Below are 25082 nucleotides of genomic sequence, written 5' to 3'. Positions count from 1 at the left end.
AGGGTTTGGTTTGGTTTTCTTTGGGTTTTTTGTTTTATTTGTAACTCTTCTAAGGCCAATTTCCATAGCACTCCTGATGGCATTATTATTTGTCCATCTGGAACATAAAATCACCCATCATCTACTTCTCTTCCTGCCATATTGATAATCAATTTTCTATCTTCCCTTGAATATTTATCCAATTTTAAATCAGAATCAGGGATTTGAAGTTTACCGTCTGGAATCAAAGCAGATATTACTTCTGCCTTTTTCTGCAGCCATCCTGGCCTCAAAATCTCCTGCCAATTTGTTACCTATTTTCCGGCCAGTATTACCTCTCTGGTGATCTTTGTAGTGTGTGATAGCCACTTCTTCTGGAAGATTTACAGCTTCCAGCAGCTTTAGAATTTCTGCTGCATGTTTAATGTGTTTTCCTTGGGCAGTAAGGAGTCCTTACTCTTTCCATATAGCACCATGAGCATGCACCACTCCAAAGACGTATTTTGAATCTGTCCATATATTTATCTTCCTTCCTTTTGGTAATTCCAGTGCTTGACTTAAGGCCATTATTTCGGCTTTCTGGGCTGATGTTCCTGGGGTAATGGTCTGGCCTCGATCACTTCTCTGGTGGTAGCCATTGCTTATCCAGCCTTGCGATGTCCTTGCTTCACGAAGCTGCTTCCATCGGTGTACCAGGAATCTTCTGCATCCATGAGAGGTTTTTCCTTTAGATCCGGGCGGCTGGAGCATACTGTCTCCATTGTCTTCAGGCAGTCATGTATCACTGGTTCTAAGGAAAGATGCTGGATTTACAGTGTTAGTGGTGATTATATTCACATCATCTTGCTCTACTATGGCTTGATACTTCAAAATCTAGAGGGGGAAAGCCAGTGACCTTTCTGCTCCAACACCGCTGAGACTGTGTGTGACACCATGACAGTCACTTTTGGCCCATAGTGAATTTTCGGGCTTCTTGTATATTCAGAACTACAGCTGCAACTGCCCGTAGGCATCCAGGCCATCCCTTGCTTACATCATCCAATTGTTTGAAGAAGTAGGCTACAGCCCTTTTATAGGGGCCCAGCTGCTGTGTCAGCACCCCCAGGGCCATCCCCTGTCTTTCATGAGAAAATAACCAGAATGGATTTGAAATGTCGGGAAGGCCTAAAGCTGGGGCCTTCATCAATTCCTTCTTTAATTGTTCAAATGTCCTTCTTCCCTCCCAGTCCAATCAATTTCAATGATCCCATGGGATATTCTTTCAATGGTTCATACAATGGTTTCACTAAGAGTCCATAGTCATATATCCATAAACGACACCAACCTGTCATTCCCAGAAAGGTTCTGAGCTCCTTTACCATTCCTGGCATGAGTGTGAATCAAATAGCTTCCTTCCAGGCTGTCTGTGTCCTCTGGAGATCTTGAATCCAAGGTAAGTAAGTCGTCGCTGCATAGGCTGGGCCTTCCTGCTGAAAGACCTGATACCTGCTCAGTCCAAAAGTTCAATAGACTTACGGTCTGTTGCTCGCAGTCTTTTTCTGTTTGTGTAACTCTCAGGAGGTCACATACTGCAGCAGGGTTCCAGTCCCACGTTTCCAGGTCTCGTGCTAGCTGGTTCTCAAAAATAGTTCAGCTGTTCTTAATATCTTGAGGCAATACTGTTCAGGTTAGTTGTGTTTCACTACAAGTTTCAGGGGTTTCCCATTCAAAGGCAACTCACCTTTTTGCTTTCTTCAGCCAATATCAAGCAGAAGAAGGCATCCTTCAAATCCAGTACAGTAAACCACAAATGATCTTTTAATTGGTTGACAAGGTACAGGGATTTGCCAACACTGGATGTAGTTCGTCTTACAATTTTATTTATGGCCCTTAAATCTTGCACTAAACTATGGCTTTTTAATGTAGTTTCTTTACAGGCAATATTGGAGTATTATATTCTGGTTCACATTCTTTTAATAACCCATATTGTAAAAAAAATAAATTGTCAATAACCATTTTTATCCCCCTGCAATCTTCTAATCATAGAATCATAGAATAACCAGGTTGGAAGAGACCCAGCGGATCATCGAGTCCGACCATTCCTATCAAACACTAAACCATGCCCCTTAGCACCTCGTCCACCCGTGCCTTAAACACCTCCATGGAAGGTGACTCAACCACCTCCCTGGGCAGCCTGTTCCAGTGCCCAATGAACCTTTCTGTGAAGAATTTTTTCCTAATGTCCAGCCTAAATCTCCCCTGGTGGAGCTTGAGGCCATTCCCTCTTGTCCTGTCCCCTGTCACTTGGGAGAAGAGGCCAGCACCCTCCTCTCCACAACCTCCTTTCAGGGAGTTATAGAGAGCAATGAGGTCTCCCCTCAGCTCTCTCAGCCGCTCCTCATAAGGCCTGTTCTCCAGCCCCCTCACCAGCTTTGTTGCTCTTCTCTGGACTCGTTCCAGAGCCTCAACGTCCTTCTTGTGGTGAGGGGCCCAGAAGTGAACACAGGATTCAAGGAGCGGTCTCACCAGTGCCGAGTACAGAGGGAGAATAACCTCCCTGGACCTGCTGGCCACACCATTTCTGATACAAGCCAGGATGCCATTGGCCTTCTTGGCCACCTGGGCACACTGCTGGCTCATATTCAGTCGGTTGTCAACCAACACACCCAGGTCCCTCTCCTCCAGGCAGCTTTCTAGACAGACTTGTCCTAGTCTGTAGCACTGCATAGGGTTGTTGTGCCCCAAGTGCAGGACCCGGCATTTGGCCTTGTTAAACCTCATGCCATTGGACTCTGCCCAGCGGTCCAGCCTGTTCAGATCCCTTTGTAAAGCCTCCCTACCCTCCAGCAGATCAACACTTGCACCCAGCTTAGCATCGTCCGCAAACTTGCTAAGGGTGCACTCGATGCCTTCATCCAGGTCATTGATAAAGACATTGAACAGGGCTGGACCCAGCACTGAGCCCTGGGGGAACCCCACTTGTCACTGGCCTCCAGCTGGATTTAACACCATTTCCCACCACTCTCTGGGCCCGGCCATCCAACCAGTTTTCCACCCAGGAGAGTGTGCGCCTGTCCAGGCCAGAGGCTGACAGTTTCTCAAGCAGAATGCTGTGAGAAACTGTGTCAAAGGCTTTACTCAAGTCCAGGAAGACCACATCCACAGCCTTTCTCGATGATCCAGTGGGTCTTTTCCAACGTGGTGATTCTATGATTCTATGATTCTTTCCCTCATCCAGCAGCCGAGTCACTTTGTCATAGTGTTAGCAGAATGACAAACACATAACCACACTAGGAGGTTATATGTGGTGCTTTATTTCGAGGCCCCGGGAACCAGGGGTACGCACCCAGATCTGGTTCCAAAGACCGTCACATCGCGTCCGCTTTTTATTCTCTAAAAGTTTCGCAATCTATTGTATGTTCAACAGGTTACTTCATTATCTAATACATATGCATAGGTAGGTTACTTCATCGCCTTATTGCGACATCAGTCTCTATTGCGCCTGCGTAGCCCCCTCTGGTGGTCGTCCTGATGAAGTAAGTAGTCTTCCTCAGATGAAGTAAGTAGTCTTCCTCGCATTGTCTTTATTACTTCTTGTTCTTTTGGCAAACTCGTCGGTTTTTCTTGGCTGGACCCGCACTTATCTCCACTTGACCGCTCAGGTATATCTTTCTTGCCTCTTGAAACCTATTCTTCTGTCCTTCACAAGATTTATGATGGTCTTTTGGCTGTTGCAGGTGTATGTTCTACTTGGGTAGGGTAGCTAGTACGTACTTTTCCTAAGCACACCTGGATCCTATTTGTTACATGAGGTCCTTTGAGCAAGTACCTCGGGTCTGTTGCTAGGATACGTTAAAAATCAACAGAATCATGAAATTTTACATTCAGTCTTAGTTCCTGATTAGTCGATGATCAGTGTTTTATCCTACTTTAAGTGTAACTTTCCTAGCATTTCCCCCCTTTGAAAATACTTCACCTTAGCAAGTATTTTCATTTTATGTAACTGTTTCTTGGTAAGTTGATGGGGGTATTGGGTGCTGTGGATATTCTCGTGTCACTGCTCCAATAATTTTGTGTGTCCAGTTTTGTTTGCGAGTAATTTCTCTCCGGATACACAAATACACCAGATAGATTGTAAGGAATATAAGCAAAAGTGTGAATAATGTTTGAATGAGAGAGTGTATCCAGCCAGTAAGATGGATGCCTAATCTATCAAATAATGCCCCAACCCAATTTTGACCAATTTCTTCTTTCTCTTTTTCAGCTTCTTCTTCTATTTTTCCCAATTGCGAGATATCATATTCCACATCGGCTGTGACATTAGGTATATGCACACAGCAGTGATCAGTTTGATCTTTGAGATATCCACAGACACCATGTTCTTTTAACAAGAGCATGTCTAATGCCATTCTGTTCTGCAAAGTCATTTTCGTTGTCGCCTGTAGTTGCAAGTTTAAATCTCGAAATCCCTTCTTTGTTATTTTTGCCAATCTTTCAGTTTGTCCAATTAGTTTGTAAATCATTTATTACGATACGTCGCTATTTGGGCAAAGAGGGATTCTAATGCCCATCCCACTTTAACTCCTGTCTCAGGCTCCTGCCAAGTGTCATCTATGTCTCTAATATCATTTTCTATGTCTCTTTTAGCACGAATTTGTAAAGTTTCCAATTTACCTCTGAAGGGGGATCGCTTCCAAATTGGGCACAGGGTAGGCAACCCCAGAGTTATTTCTTTAACTGGACCCTCTATTGATAAATGTGTAGTCCAAGTTCCATCATTAGATGCCCAAACAAAATTACCCATACTGCGTACTGTCGAATATTTACAGTCTATTCCATTAACTGGTACTTGTATTACCTTTCCCCTGACCTTAAATCCCCGACAGGCACACCCTACTATTAGAGCCATTTTAACTGGAGGTATGGTGATCTCTTCAGGGTCTAGGTCACAATCTAAAATTTTAGAACAATTCCACCATGGAACGCTATCAATAGGATCTCTACTGATCGGGCCATTTACTGGTAATTTGTCACTACTTTGTTTTCCTGTCCATTTAAAACACCAAGATGTTTCTCCTCCGTATTGGAATTTTTGTAAAATACTTGTTGACCAAACTGTGTCCCAATTTTGTTCTGTATCATTTCTTTTCTGGCACACCCATTCCATTGTATTTCTTTCCCTCATTATTTCTTTTATTTCATCATATGAACACCATCCTACATCTTTAAATCGTCCGATACGTGTGAACTTATAGTTTGGTAATTTTTCACAATCGCTTCGACTTCCTGCAGTTCTCCACTCCCTTCTTATACTTATTTTCTGTTTTTCCTGTATGGGTGTTATTATTTGTTTACATTCGGTTTTATTTTCTTTTACCTCTGGGAGTGGGAAAGTCAATATTCCCCAGCTTATCGGTTCTCCAGCCGTTTTTGGTAAAGGCAAGCATGCTGTAATCTTACTTGTATTTTGCATTCTAGCAAAATCCTTGATTAACCCAATCATCAAATTTTCTTCAGCATCTTTCTTTTGAACATAAATCTCCTGGGGTGCCTGGGTCAGTTCTATGGCTTGTTTCACTCTGGCTTCAGTAATATTGATTTCGCTATATCCAAAGGTAGTAGCATTTTGATACTGGCATCTGTAAGTTCCCAAGTCGGATCTTTTTATCCCTTTAATAATCTGGACTAATATTCTTCCCAGTCTCAATTCTATTGAGTGTATTTTATCACTTAGAACTGCTTTTCCTTCCTTTATCCATCCAAATTCCTCAGGCTGGGGGTCCTCTAGGAGGCAGTAAATAAGTGCCTCACTACCCAGAGGAGCCGGATAATGTGTATGCCCTGCTTTTATTCCATGGTCTTGAAGGGGATCTATTATCAGTGTTCTTTCTCCATAGTCTACATTACTTCCTGCTCCCACAAAACACCTATATTTTCCTTGGTCAGTCAAAGTTAAATTCGTCAGCTCCAGTTTTGTCTCACCTCGTATGGGATTTCGCGGATAAAACTTGTTCGATACTTTCCCTTTAAGTTTCCATGTCCCTTGTAGTTCTTGTTTGTAACCATCTAACCCCGAATTTTTGCTATCATAGATTGTTTCAGGTGCTCCACAAGTTCCAGACACCTTTTCCCAAAAAATCTGAATTAATTTCCTTTTCATTGGGACATCACTTTGAAACCTGCAAGACAGAATGGCATTTTGTCCAATGGTATACTTGCTTGTTTCTCTCTTACATGGAATTTCTAGAGATGTGACACCTATTATAGGTATCAAGGACCAAACTATAATCAAAGTCCCGTACTCGAAGTATGACATTTTACTTGCTTTTCAGCTTCAGTCTCGTTGGTCCGACTACTTCGACTCTCCAGTCCTTGGGTGCCTTCTTCACTCGTGTGTAGTGGATCCAAGAGTCTATTCCTTTTACCTTTACCGCAGTGAAAGTTGTTAGCAGCACCAGGTACGGTCCATTCCACCGTTCCTTCAGTGGCTCTTCACTCCAATCGCGGGCGTAGACCTGGTCTCCCGGTTCAATTTCATGTACTGAATTCTCTAATGACACCGGACGGTTCCAGATCAAGGCCCTTCGTAGCTGTGTCAAAGTTCTACCAAGAGATAACACATAGTTGTACACATCTTGGTGTCCTTTAATATGCATGTTTGGGTTTGGTTGTGGCGACTCATATGGTTTCCTGAAGAGGATTTCATAAGGACTCAGCCCCATCCCACTCCTAGGCTTTATCCTTATTCTTAGAAGGGCTATTGGTAATGCCTGGGGCCATTGAATTTTAGCTTCTTGGCATATTTTACTGACCTGTCTTTTTATCGTCTGATTCATCTTTTCTACTTGTCCACTAGATTGTGGTCTCCATGGGGTATGGAGACTCCAGGAAATTCCCAATGCCTTACTTACTTCTTGTACAATTGTGGCTACAAAGTGTGGGCCCCTATCAGACGATAGACCTAAGGGAACCCCAAACCTAGGGATAATTTCCCTCAACAACCATTTCACTGTTTCTTTGGCTTGATTGGTGCGACAGGGAAAGGCTTCTGGCCATCCAGAAAAAGTGTCGACCCCAACTAACAAATATTTGTACCCTTGAGCTTTAGGTAATTCTACAAAGTCTATTTGCCAATAATCTCCTGGTTCCATGCCTACTCTGATGTGTCCCATTTCTACTCTCCTCCTAACCACAGGATTATTCCTCAAGCAAAGTTCACATTTTGAATTTACAGATTTTGCCATTGTTAACATCTGTGCCAAAATTATGCTTCGTTTCAGATAAGTCACTAATGCTTCTGCTCCCCAATGGCACTTTTGATGTTCTGCCTGTAGAATTGCCCGCATAATGACAGGAGGTACAATTATTTGTCCAGTTGTAGTTACGTACCATCCTTCAGAATTTAGGTTTGCCTTCATTAAATTGGCCAATTTCTTGTCCTCTTCCGAGTATTTCGGTTTCTGTGTCAGGTAATCTTGTAAAGGGCTTACCTTGGTAGGTATCAAGGCCATCATCGTCTGTACCTGTCGTGCTATCCGCCGAGCTGTTCGATCTGCCAATGCGTTTCCTTCGGCCACCTTAGAGTCTCCTCCTTGATGTGCCTTGCAATGCATGATCGCTACCTGCTCCGGTAATTGCACAGCAGATATCAAGTTTAAAATTTCCTTTTGGTATTTTATATTGGTTCCCTGCGAGGATAATAATCCTCGTTCTTTCCATAAAGCTCCGTGTACATGAACTACTCCAAAGGCATATTTTGAATCTGTCCATATGTTTACTCGTTTATCTTTGCCTAATTCTAATGCCTTTGTGAGGGCTATTATTTCTGCCCGTTGTGCTGAGGTCCCCACCGGTAGGGCCTGTGCTTCTATTACCATGCTCTGTGTGGTCACGGCATATCCTGCATACCGCGTCCCATTCTCCACGAAGCTACTCCCGTCTGTGAAGAGCTCTTGATCAGGCTGTTCGATTGGAGTATCTTTCAAGTCCGCTCTCGTTGCATATGTGTGTTCTATGACTTCTATGCAATCATGTTCCAAAGGACCATCTTCTGTTGCTGCACCTAAAAAGGCTGCTGGGTTTAACAGGTTAGTTGTTTTCAAACTTACATCATCCTGTTCAGTAAGTATGGCTTGGAACTTCATCATTCGGCTAGGGGAAAGCCAATGCCCCCCTTTTTGTTCTAAGACTGTTAACACCATGTGAGGTATATAAACTTCAATGTTTTTCCCTAGAGTCAATTTTCTGGCTTCTTGTATCAGAATTACAGTTGCTGCTACGGCTCTCAGGCAGGATGGCCAACCTGCACTAACGGGGTCCAACTGTTTAGAAAAGTATCCCACTGGTCGTTTCCAGCTTCCTAATTTCTGTGTTAAGACACCCAGTGCTAATCGTTGTCTTTCGTGAACAAACAACTGGAAAGTCTTTGTTAAATCCGGTAAGCCCAATGCTGGTGCCTTAGTCAAGGCCTCTTTTAGTTTCCTAAAGGCCTCCTTTTGAGGTCCCTCCCAAATGAGATTAGGCAATTTTTGTGCCTCATACAGAGGTTTTGCTATAAGTCCATAGTCCATTATCCACAGCCTACACCACCCTGCCATTCCCAAGAATGTCCTCAGTTCATGCAAGTTCCGGGGTTCTGGAATTGCACAAATTGCTCTAACACGATCCGTTCCTAACCTTCGTTGTCCCTGTGTTATCTCACATCCAAGATACAATACAGTTGTGCATGCAATTTGAGCTTTTTCTCTTGAAACCTTGTATCCATTTAGGCCCAGTTGGTTTAAAATCTCAATAGTCACTTGTATGCATAATGATTCTTGTTCTGTTGCAAGGAATATGTCATCTACATATTGTAACAAAAGATACTGTGTTCTTGGTACCTGAATTTTTCCTTGCGTAGTCCAGATCTCCAATTCTTTCGCCAGTTGGTTTCCAAAAAGAGTTGGGCTATTCTTGAATCCTTGTGGGAGCCTCGTCCACGTGAGTTGCGTTTTTCGTCCATTATATGGGTTTTCCCACTCAAAAGCAAAAAGTTTCCTACTATCTTTGTCAAGGGGAATGCAGAAGAAGGCATCTTTTAAATCAATTACTGTAAACCATTTATATTTTTCCTTCACAGATGTCAACAATGTATATGGGTTAGCTACGACTGGATGTATATCTTTCGTAATGTTGTTGATGGCCCTCAGATCTTGTACTAACCTATACTCCCCATTTGGTTTCTTTACTGGAAAGATCGGAGTATTATATTCTGACTCACATTCCTCCAATATTCCAAATTTTAAAAATTTTTCAATGATTTCTACTATTCCGTATCGGGCTTCCATTTTTATGGGATACTGTCTTATTCGTACTGGCCTTGCTCCCTCTTTTAACTCCACTATTACCAGTTGAGCAGTTTTTGATTTTCCCGGAATACTTGTTTCCCAAACTGTAGGGATTACTGCCTCTTCTACCTTCTTGGGTATCTGAGGTTTGGGATTTTCCTTCACTACTAAAATCTTTCCTACGTTCGATTCTGGGACTTGCATAATCAATTCTCCATTTTCAAAGCTGATTTTTGCATTTAGTTTAGATAACAAGTCCCGTCCCAGAAGAGGAACCGGGCAGTCGGGTACATATAAGAATTCATGTGTTAATTCCTTTCCCCCAAATCGTAACTCTAAGGGTCGCATGAATGGCCGTATTTCCTCTTTCCCTGTGGCCCCCACTATTGTAGTAGTTTTGTTTCCTATTTTTCCATATAAATCATTTAAAACTGAATATGTTGCGCCAGTATCCACCAAAAATTGCACCTCTTCCCCTCCTAATTTTATTTTCACTAGGGGTTCACTGCTTTCTAAATCTAGTCAGCTTTGGTTTCCATAATTTCCCAGAACCATCATTTTTGCTGCCTCTGCATTTCTAAATGAACTCCCTGTCTGTCTTATGCTTTGTGGACATTCATTTTTCCAGTGTCCTTCCTGCTTGCAGTACGCGCACTGGTTGATCCCTAATCTGGCCGGATAATTGAGCCCAAATCCTCTTCCCCGTCCGCGTACCATTCCTCTTCCCCTACCTCGGTTCCCAAATTCATTCTGACCTCTACTTTGCATCACCGCCAATAGGTGCCGTTGCTGCCTTTGTGCACTATCTTTTTCACGATTGTTGTACACCTTCCAGGCAACTTCCAGCAATCTATCTAAGTCTCGCAACTCCGCACCCTTTAATTTTTGCAGTTTCTTTCTAATATCATCTTGCGACTGTCCTAAGAAAATCAAAGCTAACTGGGCTTTAGCCTGTTCTGTCTCCACGTCCAAATCAGTGAATTTCCTAGCCACTTCTTTCAACCGCTCTAAAAATGCAGAGGGAGACTCCGTCTTCTCCTGTTTAACACTATACAGCTTTGACCAATTAATTGTTTTGGGCATAGCATTCTGTATTCCAACAACTACCCATTCCTGGTACCTTCTCAAATTCCTCATTCCTCCCATAATATTATAATCCCACATGGGATCTTCAAGAGGAAAGTTCTGATCAACCGTCCCAGTGACAACACCCTGTCTAATATCTTCCCTGACCCGCTCACGGGCAGTTCTCAACACCATCTCCTTTTCTGTAGAATCCATCAAAGTGTCCAATAACACCTGAATATCATCCCAATCAGGATTCTGAGTCTTTAGAATCATTTTTACTACCCTTGCTACCTTATCTGGGTTTTCTCGATAAACTCCAGCAGACTGTTTCCAAAGCATCAAATCTCCTGGCGTAAAAGGCACTTTAACATATACCGGACCCTCCGCTCCGACCCCCTGACGCAGTGGTGCTAGTAATGCCTTAGATGGCTGACGTTCAGCCTCCCTCCCCTGGATTTCTCTTTGCCGCGTTCGATGAGAGATCGGAGTACCTGGATAAACCTGTTCCTCCTCATATTCACATTTTCTATCCCCCCCCTTTCTGTCCCTCCCCTCATTACCCGATCCCCCCTCCCTGGGGTCTGGGGCTGAGGGGGTTATCAATAAATCAAAATCATCATCTTGCTGATGTCGTGAAGCATTTTCTACTGCTAAACATTTTATGCACTTTTTCTCAGCCACACAACCATCACATTGCCCATTTGATTTTACACTGACAACCATTAGTCCGCATGCTCTTTTCCATTCATCATTCCGCCTTAAAATAAAAAACAGTTCTACATATGGTACTTCATCCCATTTTCCCTCTCGTCTACAAAACAACATTAACTGAAAAATCGTATTATAATCTAGAGTCCCATTTTCTGGCCAATGAACCTGGTCTTCTAATTCATATTGTGTCCACCAGACATTACAATATTCAATCAACTTTCCTTTTTGCATATCCTGCCCAAATCCTCCCTCCTTCCAGTGACTCAAAATACATCCTAATGGAGATGACTTAGGTATTGACATTGTGGTTGAGTTTTTGTTGGTTTTTTTTTGTTTGTTTGTTTTTTTCTCTTTTTTTTTTTTTTTAGTTTTTCTTCCTTTTTCTCTTTTTTTCTCTTTTTACCACAAACAGCTTAAAATGAATTAACTAGACAGGAAAGTATAAATTACTGAGAGCAGAACAAAACTACAAAATACCAGAAATACCAGAATTCCGGAATTACCAGACCAGACCACTGATGCCGAACCTGCAGAGCTTTCGCCGCTGTCTTACGGACGGCGCCTAGGCTTCCCGTCGGAGCTCCTGAGCCCAACCAAGCGCAGCTTTCGCCACGTCTGACAGGCAGGCTTTACCAGACCCTTGAGCCCAACCAAGCGCAGCTTTCGCCGCGTCTGACAGGCAGGCTTTACCAGACCCTTGAGCCCAACCAAGCGCAGCTTTCGCCGCGTCTGACAGGCAGGCTTTACCAGACCCCAAATGGTACCATTCCAGATAAAGCACCGTGTCTTACCAATATCCCTGGTCCGTCGGGAGCAGCGGAGGTCGGTCGCGGTCGATGGCTCCCCGAGAATCACTCGGTGCCGGCTGGAGCAGAATCGATGCGCGAGCCGCCTCAGCAATGCCCGCGAGGTCCCATCTGGGTCGCCAAAAACTGTTAGCAGAATGACAAACACATAACCACACTAGGAGGTTATATGTGGTGCTTTATTTCGAGGCCCCGGGAACCAGGGGTACGCACCCAGATCTGGTTCCAAAGACCGTCACATCGCGTCCGCTTTTTATTCTCTAAAAGTTTCGCAATCTATTGTATATTCAACAGGTTACTTCATTATCTAATACATATGCATAGGTAGGTTACTTCATCGCCTTATTGCGACATCAGTCTCTATTGCGCCTGCGTAGCCCCCTCTGGTGGTCGTCCTGATGAAGTAAGTAGTCTTCCTCAGATGAAGTAAGTAGTCTTCCTCGCATTGTCTTTATTACTTCTTGTTCTTTTGGCAAACTCGTCGGTTTTTCTTGGCTGGACCCGCACTTATCTCCACTTGACCGCTCAGGTATATCTTTCTTGCCTCTTGAAACCTATTCTTCTGTCCTTCACAAGATTTATGATGGTCTTTTGGCTGTTGCAGGTGTATGTTCTACTTGGGTAGGGTAGCTAGTACGTACTTTTCCTAAGCACACCTGGATCCTATTTGTTACATGAGGTCCTTTGAGCAAGTACCTCGGGTCTGTTGCTAGGATACGCTAAAAATCAACAGAATCATGAAATTTTACATTCAGTCTTAGTTCCTGATTAGTCGATGATCAGTGTTTTATCCTACTTTAAGTGTGACTTTCCTAGCAATAGAAGGCGATCAGGTTAGTTTGGCAAGACCTGCCTTTCATGAACCCATGTTTACTGGACCTGATCACCCGGTTCTCTTGCATGTGCTTCATGATAGCACTCAAGATCACCTGCTCCATGACTTTCCCTGGCACTGAGGTCAGATTGACAGGCCTGTGGTTCCCTGGGTCCTCCCTGCGACCCTTCTTGTAGATGGGCACAACATCAGCCAGCCTCCAGTCCAGTGGGACTTCCCCAGTCTTCCAGGACTGTTGGAAGATGATGGAAAGGGGTTTGGCCAGCACATCCGCCAGCTCCTTCAATGGAGTTGTAAAGGCCAGATGCGGGTGTGAGAAGCAGAGAGCCAAGTAGCCGCTCTGGAGCATGGTAATGGCTTACTTAACTGGAGTTGCCCCCTTAGTCCAAACTAGGCAATGGAAAATGAAGGGAACAAAACAATTAATGCAAATGGGGGGGTGGGGGGGAATGACAGTGTCAGGGATCATGGTGGCCCATACATCTCTGGAGGTGCATTGGAAGAAGAGGAAGAAACTGAAACCATATTATCTTTACCTAGTGCTTATTTCTGAGACTATTGGGTCTGGCTGGGACGGAGTTATCTTTCTCCGTAGCAGCCCTCATAGTGCTGCGCTTTGTATTCGTAGCTAGAAAGAGGTTAGGAGGGGACACAGCTTCTGTTGCTGAGCCATGATATCATATGGTATGGAATATCCCTCTGTTCAGTTGGCGTCAGCTGTCCTGCCTGTGTCCACTCCCAAACTCTTGTCCACTCTCCAGCCTACTTTGGGGCGGTGGGGTGGGGGGGTGTGTTTGGAGAGACAGCCTTGATGCTGCGCAAGCGCTGTTCAGCAACAGCCAACGCATTGGTGTGTTATCAACACCATTTTAGCCACAAATGCAAAGCACAGCACTATACGGGTTCTATGAAGAAAGTTAACTCCACCCCAGCCAGACTCGGTATGCTGGCACTCCAGGCTCAAAGCCAGTAGGACCCTCCCTGGATCCAGAGATCTATGGCTGTTCCAATTGCTGATGCTAGGACCCTCACTTGCTTCAGTCTCCAGTAGCTGACATCACAGGCCAGGGGCTCCCACACCCTTGGAATGACTCCAGTAAATCCACTCACAGAGATCTCACCAGTAGCTGGCACTTAGCCCCTGCAGCACACATACACAGGGAGTGAGATAACACAGACAGAGTGTTAAGAAAAGATTTATTAAGAAGATAGGACAGACTGTGGTGATCAGGAGCAGGGCTCAGCCAGACAAGCATACTGACCGGCCCGTTTTACATGCAACTGGCTCCTTTTATACCCTTTTATGTCTAACCCCCCTGGGGACTAAACAGGTTTGTTCTTATCAGATCCTCCCTTATCATATGTTGGTCAGGTTTCATAGAATCATAGAATAACCAGGTTGGAAGAGACCCACTGGATCATTGAGTCCAACCATTCCTATCAAACACTAAACCATGCCCCTTAGCACCTCGTCCACCCGTGCCTTAAACACCTCCATGGAAGGTGAATCAACCACCTCCCTGGGCAGTCTGTTCCAGTGCCCAATCACCCTTTCTGTGAAGAATTTTTTCCTAATGTCCAGCCTAAATCTCCCCTGGCGGAGCTTGAGGCCATTCCCTCTCGTCCTGTCCCCTGTCACTTGGGAGAAGAGGCCAGCACCCTCTTCTCCACAACCTCTTTCAGGTAGTTATAGAGAGCAATGAGGTCTCCCCTCAGCCTCCTCTTCTCCAGGCTAAACAACCCCAGCTCTCTCAGCCACTCCTTGTAAGACTTGTTCTTCAGCCCCCTCACCAGCTTTGTTGCTCTTCTCTGGACTCACTCCAGAGCCTCAACATCCTTCTTGTGGTGAGGGGCCCAGAACTGAACACAGGATTCGAGGAGTGGTCTCACCAGTGCTGAGTACAGAGGGAGAATAAGCTCCCTGGACCTGCTGGTCACACCGTTTCTGATACAAGCCAAGATGCCATTGGCCTTCTTGGCCACCTGGGCACACTGCTGGCTCATGTTCAGTCGGCTGTCAACCAACACCCCCAGGTCCCTCTCCTCCAGGCAGCTTTCTAGACAGACTTCTCCTAGTCTGTAGCACTGCATAGGGTTGTTGTGCCCCAAGTGCAGGACCTGGCATTTGGCCTTGTTAATCCTCATGCCATTGGACTCTGCCCAGCGGTCCAGCCTGTTCAGATCACTTTGCAGAGCCTCCCTACCCTCCAGCAGATCGACACTTCCACCCAGCTTAGCGTCATCCGCAAATTTGCTAAGGGTGCACTCAATGCCTTCATCCAGGTCATTGATAAAGACATTGAACAGGGCTGGACCCAGCACTGAGCCCTGGGGAACCCCACTTGTCACTGGCCTCCAGCTGGAGTCAACTCCCTTTACCACCCCTCTCTGGGCCCGGCCATCCAACCAGTTTTCCACCCAGGAGAGTGTGCGCCTGTCCAGGCCAGAGGCTGATATTTTCCTAAGCAGAATGCTGTGAGAAACTGTGTCAAAGGCTTTACTGAAGTCCAGGAAGACCACATCCACTGCCTTTCCCTCATCCAGTAGGGGAGTCACTTTGTCATGGAAGGTGATCAGGTTAGTTTGGCAAGACCTGCCTTTTGTGAACCCGTATTGACTGGGCCTGATCACCCGGTTCTCTTGCATGTGCTTCATGATGGCACTCAAGATCACCTGCTCCATGATTTTCCCTGGCACTGAGGTCAGACTGACAGGCCTGTAGTTCCCTGGATCCTCCCTGCGACCCTTCTTGTAGATGGGCACAACATCAGCCAGCCTCCAGTCCAGTGGGACTTCCCCAGTCTTCCAGGACTGTTGGAAGATGATGGAAAGGGGTTTGGCCAGCACATCCGCCAGCTCCTTCAATACCCTTGGATGAATCCCATCCGGCCCCATAGACTTGTGGGTATCTAGTCGGGCTAGCAAGGCTCTGACCACCTCCTCTTGGATCATGCGAGCCTCATTTTGCTCCTCTCGCTCCTGGGTTTGTACACAGACGGAACGACTTTCCTTACTGTTAAAGACTGAGGCAAAGAAGGCATTAAGTACCTCAGCCTTGTTCTCATCCCCTCTCACTGTTGTTCCTTCTGCGTCCAATAGGGACTGTATGGTCTCCCTAGTCCTCCTTTTATTATTTATATATTCATAGAAGGATTTTTTGTTATCTTTCACAGACTTTGCCAATCTGATTTCTAGTTGAGCCTTAGCCCTTCTGATTTTTTCTCTACACAATCTCACTCCCCTCCTGTAGTCCACCCAAGAGGCCTGTCCCCTCTTCCAGAGCCCATAAACATTTCTCTTCTTCTTGATATCACTCAAGATCTCTCTGTTCAACAAAGCTGTTTTTCTCCCCTGCCGGCTCTTTTTCTGGAACATGGGGATGGCTTTCTCCTGAGCTGCTAGGATTTCCTTTTTGTAGAGCTCCCAGCCCTCGTGGGCTCCCTTGCCCTTAAGTACTGTCCTCATGGGCTCCCTTGCCCTTAAGTACTGTACTGTTTGTCTCTGTATATTCTTCTTTGCGGCTCCTTTGACCAGATACCCTTAAAGGAACAGACACGCTCCTTCCACATATCCCTATAGACACACCTTTGGTACCTCAACTAACTGGTCTCTCAGGGGGAGAGTCAGTAGTAGGACTGCTATTGGCATCGCCTCAATCAGTGCTAGTGGCAACCCAAACAGTACACTGACAGTAATATCGAACCAAAAGGAATTTTTCTCAGTCCCATAATACAGTCTTGTCAAAGAGCTTGAAAGTCAAGGGGTGGTTACTTGAACCCATTGTCCCAGATGTGTCTCCTCCCAGCTTCTTGTATACCCCCAGCCTACTCACTCGTGGGGCGGTGTAAGTGTGGACGTCAGGTATCCACCAAAGCCACTCTATCACTCCCCTCCTCAGCTGGAAATGGGAGAGAAAAGATGACAAAATGCTTGGGGGTCGAGATAAGGACAGGGAGAGATCACTCAGCCATTATCATCACAGGCAAAACAGGCTCAACTTGGGGATATTAATTTAATTTATTGCCTGTCAAATCAGAGTAGGATAATGAGGAATAAAACCTAACTTTTAAAATGCCTTCCCCACACCCTTCTCATCTTCCCGGGCTCAACTTCACTCCCAGTTTTTGCTACCTCCTTACCGCAAGCAGTAAGTGTTCAAGGCCAGGTTGGATGAGGCCTTGGACAGCCTGATCTGGTGGGAGATGTCTGCCCATGGCAGGGGAGTTGGAACTGGATGATCTTTAAAGTCCCTTCCAACTCAAACTATTCTATGATTCTGTGATTTCTTCACAAACTGGGGGACCCTTGTGGATCGCCCACAAGGTTACAAGTCCTGCCAGCAAACCTGCTCCAGTGTGGGCTCCTCTCTCTCCATGGTTTCATAGGACCTGCCTGGAGCCTGCTCCAGCGCGGACTCTCCATGGGATCATAGCCTCCTTCGGGCATGCCCACCTGCTCTGGCGTAGGGTCCTCCACGGGCTGCAGGTGGATAGCTGCTCCACCGTTAACCTCCATGACCTGCAGGGGGACAACCGGCCTCACCATGGTTTTTACCACGGGCTGCAGGGCAATCTCTGCTCAGGTGCCTGGAGCACCTCTTCCCCTTCCTTCTTCACTGACCTTGGTGTCTGCAGGGTCCTCAATCGTCTGCTGCTGATGTTGTGCTGGTGGGTTTTGGATTCTCTTTTTCCCTTCTTAAATATGCTGTCACTGAGGCGCTACCACCATCAGTAATTGGCATGGCCTTGGCCAGTGGCGGGTCCATCTTGGAGTTGGCTGGCATCAGCTCTATCAGACAATCTATTGGGAATCTTCTAGCAGCTTCTCACAGAAGCCACCCCTGTAGCCCCCCTACCACGCAACCCCAATACAGTAGGAAGTAGAAAAGGCCTTGATGCTGTGTAAGTGCTGCTCAGCAGTAACTAAAACATCCCTGTATTATCGAGACTGTTTTCAGCACAAATCCAAAACGTAGCCCCGTACAAGCTACTATGAAGAAATGTCCCAGCTAAATTCAGTACAGTTAAGAATCTGTTTCTGGCTTTTCTGGAAAAAGCAATGTTAACTGACTATTTTGGAATATCACACAGGGATGTGCCCTAACGCAGTCTGATCATGGGTGGCAAGGTGCATGGGAGAATATGGGCAGGTAGCTAGAGCGGTTTTCAGCTCCGATGGTCTGGGACTTCACTTCTAAACAAGTGTGGAATCCTGATGAAGCAACAGAGCACTTGAAAAAAGGATGCCCTGGCTATTCCAGAGAGACACAACTTCTCACACTATGCTGGGGCCTGGCCTATGCCTAACCGAGCCGCTGTTCAGCACCCTCAAGGGGGCGAGAGGGTCTCTGAGGGTCTCTGGATCTGAAGACATACAAATGGACATTGTGGCTAAACCAGAGACTCAACCCTCAAATATATCAGTCACCTGGTAGTCGAGAATAAACAATGGAAATGGAAGTCACCTCAGTTAGTAAGGGAGGAAGAAGCTTCTCCTAAGAGGGAGCAGGAGAGGGAGAATCAGAAAGACAGTGTGTTCTGCAGCAGAGCAGTTGCAAGAACAGGAGGGGAAAGAGACTGAAATCATAAACGAGACAGAAACCACCCCGTACCTATCCCTGAGTGAGCTGCGAGATATGCAGAAAGATTTTGGCTGTCATCCAGGCAAGCAAATTATCTCCTGTTTGCTCCAATGCTGGGATATTGGAGCCAACAGTCAGGAATTAGAGGGCAAGGAAGCCCAGCAGCTGGGATCCTTCACTAGGGACTGGGATATCGACAAAGGGATCAGAAGAGGGGCAACAATCCACAGCCTCTGGAGGCAGCTCCTGACGAGCGTGAAGGCAAGGTAGCCTCTCAAGGAAGACCTTGTAAACTACTGAGGCAAGTGGGCCACCACCAAGGGAAGTATGCAATATCTGAGGGAATAAGCAGCGGTGGAGGTGATCTACAGCAACCTAGACAATGACCAGGGATCCAAAGACCCAGATGAAGTCCAGCGCATGTGATCCACGTGGCAGAAGTTTGAACAGAGTGCACCAATGTCATATGCCAATACCCTGGTGTTAATGGAATGGACAGACATCGAGGCACCAACTGTGGCTAGACTGGCCTGCCTTTCTCTTCTCAGAGGAAAGGGTACTGTGGGCACACACCTCATGCCACCCTGTGGTTCTATCTGCGTGACCCCAGGGAGGACATGAGGAAGTGGGACGAACCTAGAAGATCAGGTAAGTGACTTGCGAGGAAAAACAGTGGCCAAAAAAGGGTCCATCCAGGAAGATTACTGCTCTGGTTACTGTTGAGCAATTCCCCAGGCAGAGCAGAAGGGATGATCCTTTTTCTGATCCTAATGAAGGGACTTCTGGTTTGCAGTTACAGGAGTAAGATAATGGATACTCTGACCAGGAACAGAAGGGCCCTGCCTCTGGCCAGGTGGAAGAAAGGGACAATTGTGTTTATTGGCCTATATGGATTCAAGATTCAATGGCGTGGCACATTGGAACCACAGGAGTATAAGGCTCTGGTGGACACCTGTGCACAGCATACCCTAATGCCATCAGGGTACAAGGGAGCAGAACCCATCTGGATTTCAGGAGTGACGGAGACATCCCAACAGTTGTCTGTATTGGAGGCTGGGGTGAGCCTAACAGGGGACAAGTGGCAGAAGCGTGTGGACCTGGCCTGGCATGGGTTGAATGGCTCTAAGCAGGTGTATGCCCCCAGCCTCAGTGGCAAGGCCGGAAGTGCTGGAGAGCATGTCTGAACTTGTCTAGGGAGGAGGGACATGCCTGAGCCTGTTACCTGTCCTCCCCACCTGACGAGGTAAGGGATGGGGACAGAGAGTTCAAAAAACCCCTCGAAAGCCTGCAACTCTCTATGCAACGCTCTGTAATTTCATCTCTGTTTGTCTGTTTGTCTTGTCTCTCTCTGTTTGTCTGTTGTCTCTGTTTGTCTGTTCTCTCTCTCTCTCTGCAACTCTCTCTGCAACTCTCTCTCTCTGTCTGCTTGTCCCTCTCTGCTTGTCTTGTCTCGTGTTTGTGTGTTGTGTGTGGACGCCCACCATCTTCTGGACCCACTGGACAAAGAAACACATGCTGCTACATGTGGAGCTCCTAAGGTGGTGACTACCTCTCATCTCTTGCAACTATTTGCTTCTTGTAACTCTTTTATCCTTTCCTAGCTTTTCTCCTTTTCTGCCTTTCTCCTTTTCTCTTTGCAATGCGTGCGGCTGCAGTGGGCAGTAGTGGGCAGTTTTGATTTGATTTCAGGTTTGACTCCAGGAAACATTAGGGCTCTCAGTGCTGTTTGGGGCTCAGTTAAGCAGATTGTTACGGTGTTGTGAAACGTTGCCACTGATGGGCTGTTTCGGTCACTTTTGCGGGTGCGGCTTTTCCTGTCTGTGCTCTGTTCCGTGCAGGTTGTTTGATCGTTTGAATCCAGTGTAATCGTTTGAATCCAGTGTTTTAAGGGCATGCATCTTATTTAGTAAAAGATATAGTGTACACCTCTACCTCTGAGTGATTTTAAATTACCCGGGCGCTGTGCTGGGAAAAAAGAACTCACTCTCTTTTCAAGTGGGCTGTGATAAGAAGTATCCTATTGTGATGGGTCTGGAGTCTCCGTGCATCCTTGGCATAGACTACCTCAGGAGTGGGTACTTCAGAGACCCAAAATGGTACCAGTGGGCCTTTGGTGTAGCTGCCATGGGTACAGAGAAGATTAAACCGGTGTCTACTTTGCCCAGCCTCTTGGAGGATCCCTCCATCGTGGGCTTGCTGTGGATCGAGGAACAGCAGGTGTCGACTGTTACCATGATGGCGCACCGGCAGCAATATCGCACCAACCGAGGCTCCCTGGTTCCCATCCATGAGGGCTTTTTGCCATTGACTGGAGAACCAAGGAGTGATCAGCAAGACTCACTCACCCTTTAGTAGTCCCATATGGCCAGTGCAAACGTCTGTTGGAGGGTGGAGGCCAACAGTGGACTACAGCAGTCTGAACAAAGTCATGCTGCCGTTGAGTGCTGCCGTATCGAACACGCTAGAACTCCAATATGAACTGGAGTCAAAAGCAGCCAAGTGGTATGCCTCAACTGATATTGCCAATGTGTTTTTCTTGATCCCTTTGGCAGCAGAGTGCAGGCCACAGTTTGCTTTTATGTGGCGGAGGAGTGTCCAGTACACCTGGAAATGACTGCCCCAGGGGTGGAAGCACAGCCCCACCATTTGCCATGGACTGATCCAGACTGCGCTGGAACAGGGCGCAGCCCCTCAACACCTGCAATACATCGATGACATCATCGTGTGGCGCAACACAGCAGTGGAAATGTTTGTGTTTCCTTCTGAAAGATGGCTTTGCCATAAAAGAACGCAAGGTCAAAGGACCTGCACAGGAGATTCAGTTTTTAGGAATAAAATGGCAAGATGGGCATCATCATATCCCAATGGATGTGATCAATAAAATAACAGCTATGCCCCCACCAAATAATAATAAAAAAAAAGCCCTCAAGCTTTCCCAGGCATTGTGGGCTTCTGGGGAATGCACATGCCAGGTTACAGTTAGATTGTGATCTCTCTCTATTGAGTGGCCTGAAAGAACAACCTGCTACACCCTGCCCAAAACAGAGATACTAGCAGCATATGAAGGGAGTTCGAGTCCATGTTTCACAGTACCCATGTACCAAAGGGAAGTGCCCCTGAAGAACAAGTCAGCAACCATCAAGTGGACCAAGATGCTCAGATCACCACAATCGACAAAGACCTGGACTGGGAACATAAAGGGGAACTATTTGTAGCTCGATGGGCTCATGAAACATCAGGACATATGCGATGAGATGTCACCTATAGCTGGCCAAGAGATGAGGGGTGGACTTGTCTACAAATTCTATTATACAAATAACAAAGGGCTGAAATTTGTGCATTAGTGAAAAAGCTAAACAGCAAAAAAACATTGAGGCATGGAAGATGACATTTAAACCACCAATTTGGAGATGCGTGGCAAGTAGACTACACCAGACCTTTGTGCAGGACTACTAAGGGGCATTGATAGGTCCTAGCCATGGTAGAAATGACTACAGGCTGGCTTGCGACTTACCCAGTGACACGTGTCACTGCTAAAAGCACGGTAGTGTTGAAAAACAAATTTTTGTGGAGGCATGGTACACCTGAAAGAACTGAGTCTGACAATGGCTGTCATTTAAAAAATGAAATTATAAAGTTGGGAACATGGAATTGACTGGATATACCGTATTCCCTATTAACCCCAGGCCTCGGGAAATGTAGAATGGCTTAATGGACTCCTGAAAAAAATGCTACAAGCCCAGAGAAAAGGGGATATGAGAAACTGGGATGTTCATTTGCCAGAAGCCACTTGGCTTGTAAATACTGGAGAGGCATCATCCCAACCAGGCCCGGGCCAGGCTAGACATGTTTTACCTCTCTGACTCTCCCCTTTTAGACTGAAGGCTTGAGAAATAGCTGATTGAGATGGTTATATTTACTGATTAAGAGACACAACTTTAAAAACTAGTAATACCTTAGTTGGCTAACAAACTCACCACTATTATTAGCAATATTAGTACACAATTAGATCACTGCAAGTAATATTGGGTTACGATTCTATTGCTTATTAGTAGTATCATTATTGATACACAGTTGCATTAGTATAAAGAAAACTTATAAAACACACACATAAGTGATATTAAGTTGCAATTTTATTGCCTTTTCTCCTTCACTTAGTAGTAAGGCACAAGTCTATCCCTCCATACAAGCTTATTCCTTCTTATTCATCCTCCCACACCAAGTCTTCTGGACATAAGGCCTGATGGAGAGTCCAGCAGGTTGTCCAAGGGGGTTCCCTCTAGTGTCCTGGGGAGCTTGGGTCTGCAGGTCAGCTTCACCACCATTTGCAGGCCTCTGCACTTCTACCACTGCAAAATCCTCCAGTTCTTTGTCCTCCACCTGGTTTTATCCCGTATTACCCATTTTCTCTTTTCCCAAACACACCTTTTAACCACCCCTGCAATCTCCTTTTCTCCACCCAAACATGTTCCAAACAAACAACCCATTCCTAATTATCTTTTCCTCATTGGTCCCAAATCTGTTACATCTGTACCCAAATTTGGTGCTTCCAACGCTGTCACCTAGGCAATTTTGGCCTAATATGGTATTATGACATTACCAATACAGTTACCTAGATTAAGGTGGCCTTGCATCCCAAGACTCCTGTGCTGAGTCTGGCTGGGACGGAGTTAATTATCTTCATAACAGCTTGTATGGTGCTGTGTTTTAGATTTGTGACCAAAGCAGTGCTGATAACACACACATGTTTTAGCTATTGCTGAACAGTGGTTGCACAAAGTCAAGGCCTTCTCTGTTTCTTACTCTGCCTGCTCTCCTGGGCACTTGCTTTGTTTTGTTTTCTTCCTCACTTCTTCCGCTGCTCCTTTGCTTATAAATTTTTATCTCGACCCATGAGTTTTCTTGCTTTCACTCTTCTTTTCCTCTTCCCCCATCCCACTGGGGGTAGAGGGTGAGGAGCGAGCCAGCGGTTGGTTGTGTGGTGCTTAGCTGCCTACCGGGGTTAACCCACAACAACTCCCTTCTGACTCTGGTCCATGATGGTTATATTTCATTTTCATTGTATGCTTTTCGGACAGAATTATCTTACTTTAGCCTTGATACCCCTACCTACTCCTAATTAAGCACAAGCAGTTTACATACCAGAGCAATGACATAACCCAGCTAGTGCTCACACCATACTTCTGCCCTTGAAGAGCTTTCATCACACCTCTGGTTCCCATCAGAGGCCTTAGCTAGTTTTGAAGCCTAATATTCCAGCGGGAACTCTTGCTCACAGCCTGTCAGAACAGTATGGAACTGTTGGAAGGGGTCCAGAGGAGGGCTACAAAGATGATCCGAGGGCTGGAGCACCTCCCATATGAGGACAGGCTGAGAGAGTTGGGCTTGTTCAGCCTGGAGAAGAGAAGGCTCCGAGGAGATCTTATAGTGACCTTCCAGTGCCTGAAGGGGGCCGACAAGAAAGCTGGGGAGGGACTATTCATAAAGGCTTGTAGTGATAGGGGAGGGGGAATGGGTATAAACTGGAGAGGGACAGATTTAGACTAGACATTAGGAAGAATTTCTTCACCATGGGAGTGGTGAGGCACTGGCACAGGTTGCCCAGGGAAGTTGTGGCTACCCCATCCCTGGAGGTGTTCAAGGCCAGATTGGATGGGGCCTTGGGCAGCCTGATGTGGTGGGACGTGCCCCTGCCCATTGTAGGGGGGGTTGGAACTGGATGATATTTAAGGTCCCTTCCAACCCTAACTATTCTATGATTTTTTGATTCTATGAATAGAAGCCAGAGGGGAGCAGGTAAAAATGAAGCCTAGTATGTAGGCTTTATCAGTGAACACAAAGGACTTCTCACCAGTATGATGACAAGACTTTATTGGACCACCAACTTCACAAGCATTTATAAATGTACCCAAAACAATCTAAGATTAAAATTTAAATATGAGACCCTATCTAATGGAAGAAACAGAAACCAACACTAGTGAATTAACCTCAGTACTATCTTGCCAAAGAACATGGTGAACCCCACAATTTGTAACACCACCCTTTGATATGTTTACCATAGGCAAGTGGCAAACTTGACTTGGAACAATCCAATAAGAGAAGGAGTACCACATCAAGTGGGACTGGAATGTAAATTGATACAATACCCCTGTGCGCCTTTTATTATAAGTATTCAACATACCATGTTCCCCGAACAAGGCATCTACAGAAGAACTAAGAGAAACATATCAGGTACACGAGAAGTTGCCCTAAACACCATGCATATCCAAGCCCTCCAAGTCCAGCTGCAACAGGTTGGACAACTAACCTCTCAGTGCCTTGAGGGGCTAGCTAAAGCTGCTATACAATTAGAAATGGCTCGCCTGCAATTGCACTGAATAGAAAGACAGACGCGGGAAGTCATGAAAAACGTATCTAAGACTATTCCTACTGGTATTCAGAATGACTCTTTGGACACTATCTGCAATGGGCCACTTTACTAATAATGTACAAGTATGGTTAATCTGTGAAGGAAAACATTGGGATAGCGGAGCCTGTATGTTGCATCTTCCTAATACTTCAGCAGGAGAAGTACTTAGCTGTGAGCTGCACACCTAAGATGTGAGGGCACTTCTAAGAATTAGGTGGAAAACCCAATCTGTGTGGGCTACATACGTCTGAGATGTGGAATTACCAGTCATAATGGCTGGTCAGTTATGGATGCATAGCTTGATGTCTCCATGGCTATGAAAAGACAGTGAACAAACCAAAATTGTCCCTGTAGACATTTGAAATAGGGTTCTATGCATTAATAATCA

At 45.8% G+C, this 25082-nt stretch overlaps 1 protein-coding gene across 1 annotated transcript; it reads right to left on the bottom strand.

Moving 5' to 3' along the window:
• Positions 1-620: 620 nt before the first annotated feature.
• LOC138733860 (uncharacterized) lies at positions 621-17249 on the bottom strand. The gene is made up of 7 exons (XM_069881366.1): positions 17050-17249; positions 11855-11980; positions 10016-11109; positions 6280-9802; positions 5180-6137; positions 1495-1590; positions 621-782 (listed from the first exon to the last, which is right to left on the bottom strand). Exons 1-7 carry the CDS (start codon positions 17247-17249, stop codon positions 621-623), a joined length of 6159 nt encoding a protein of 2052 aa, XP_069737467.1.
• Between the last annotated feature and the right edge of the window lie 7833 nt (positions 17250-25082).

The sequence above is a fragment of the Phaenicophaeus curvirostris genome (genome assembly GCF_032191515.1).
Source record: "Phaenicophaeus curvirostris isolate KB17595 chromosome Z unlocalized genomic scaffold, BPBGC_Pcur_1.0 scaffold_52, whole genome shotgun sequence".
NCBI classification, from domain to species: domain Eukaryota; kingdom Metazoa; phylum Chordata; class Aves; order Cuculiformes; family Cuculidae; genus Phaenicophaeus; species Phaenicophaeus curvirostris.
Note: the sequence above shows the minus strand (reverse complement) of the source record. Positions and strands in the feature narration are given on the sequence as shown.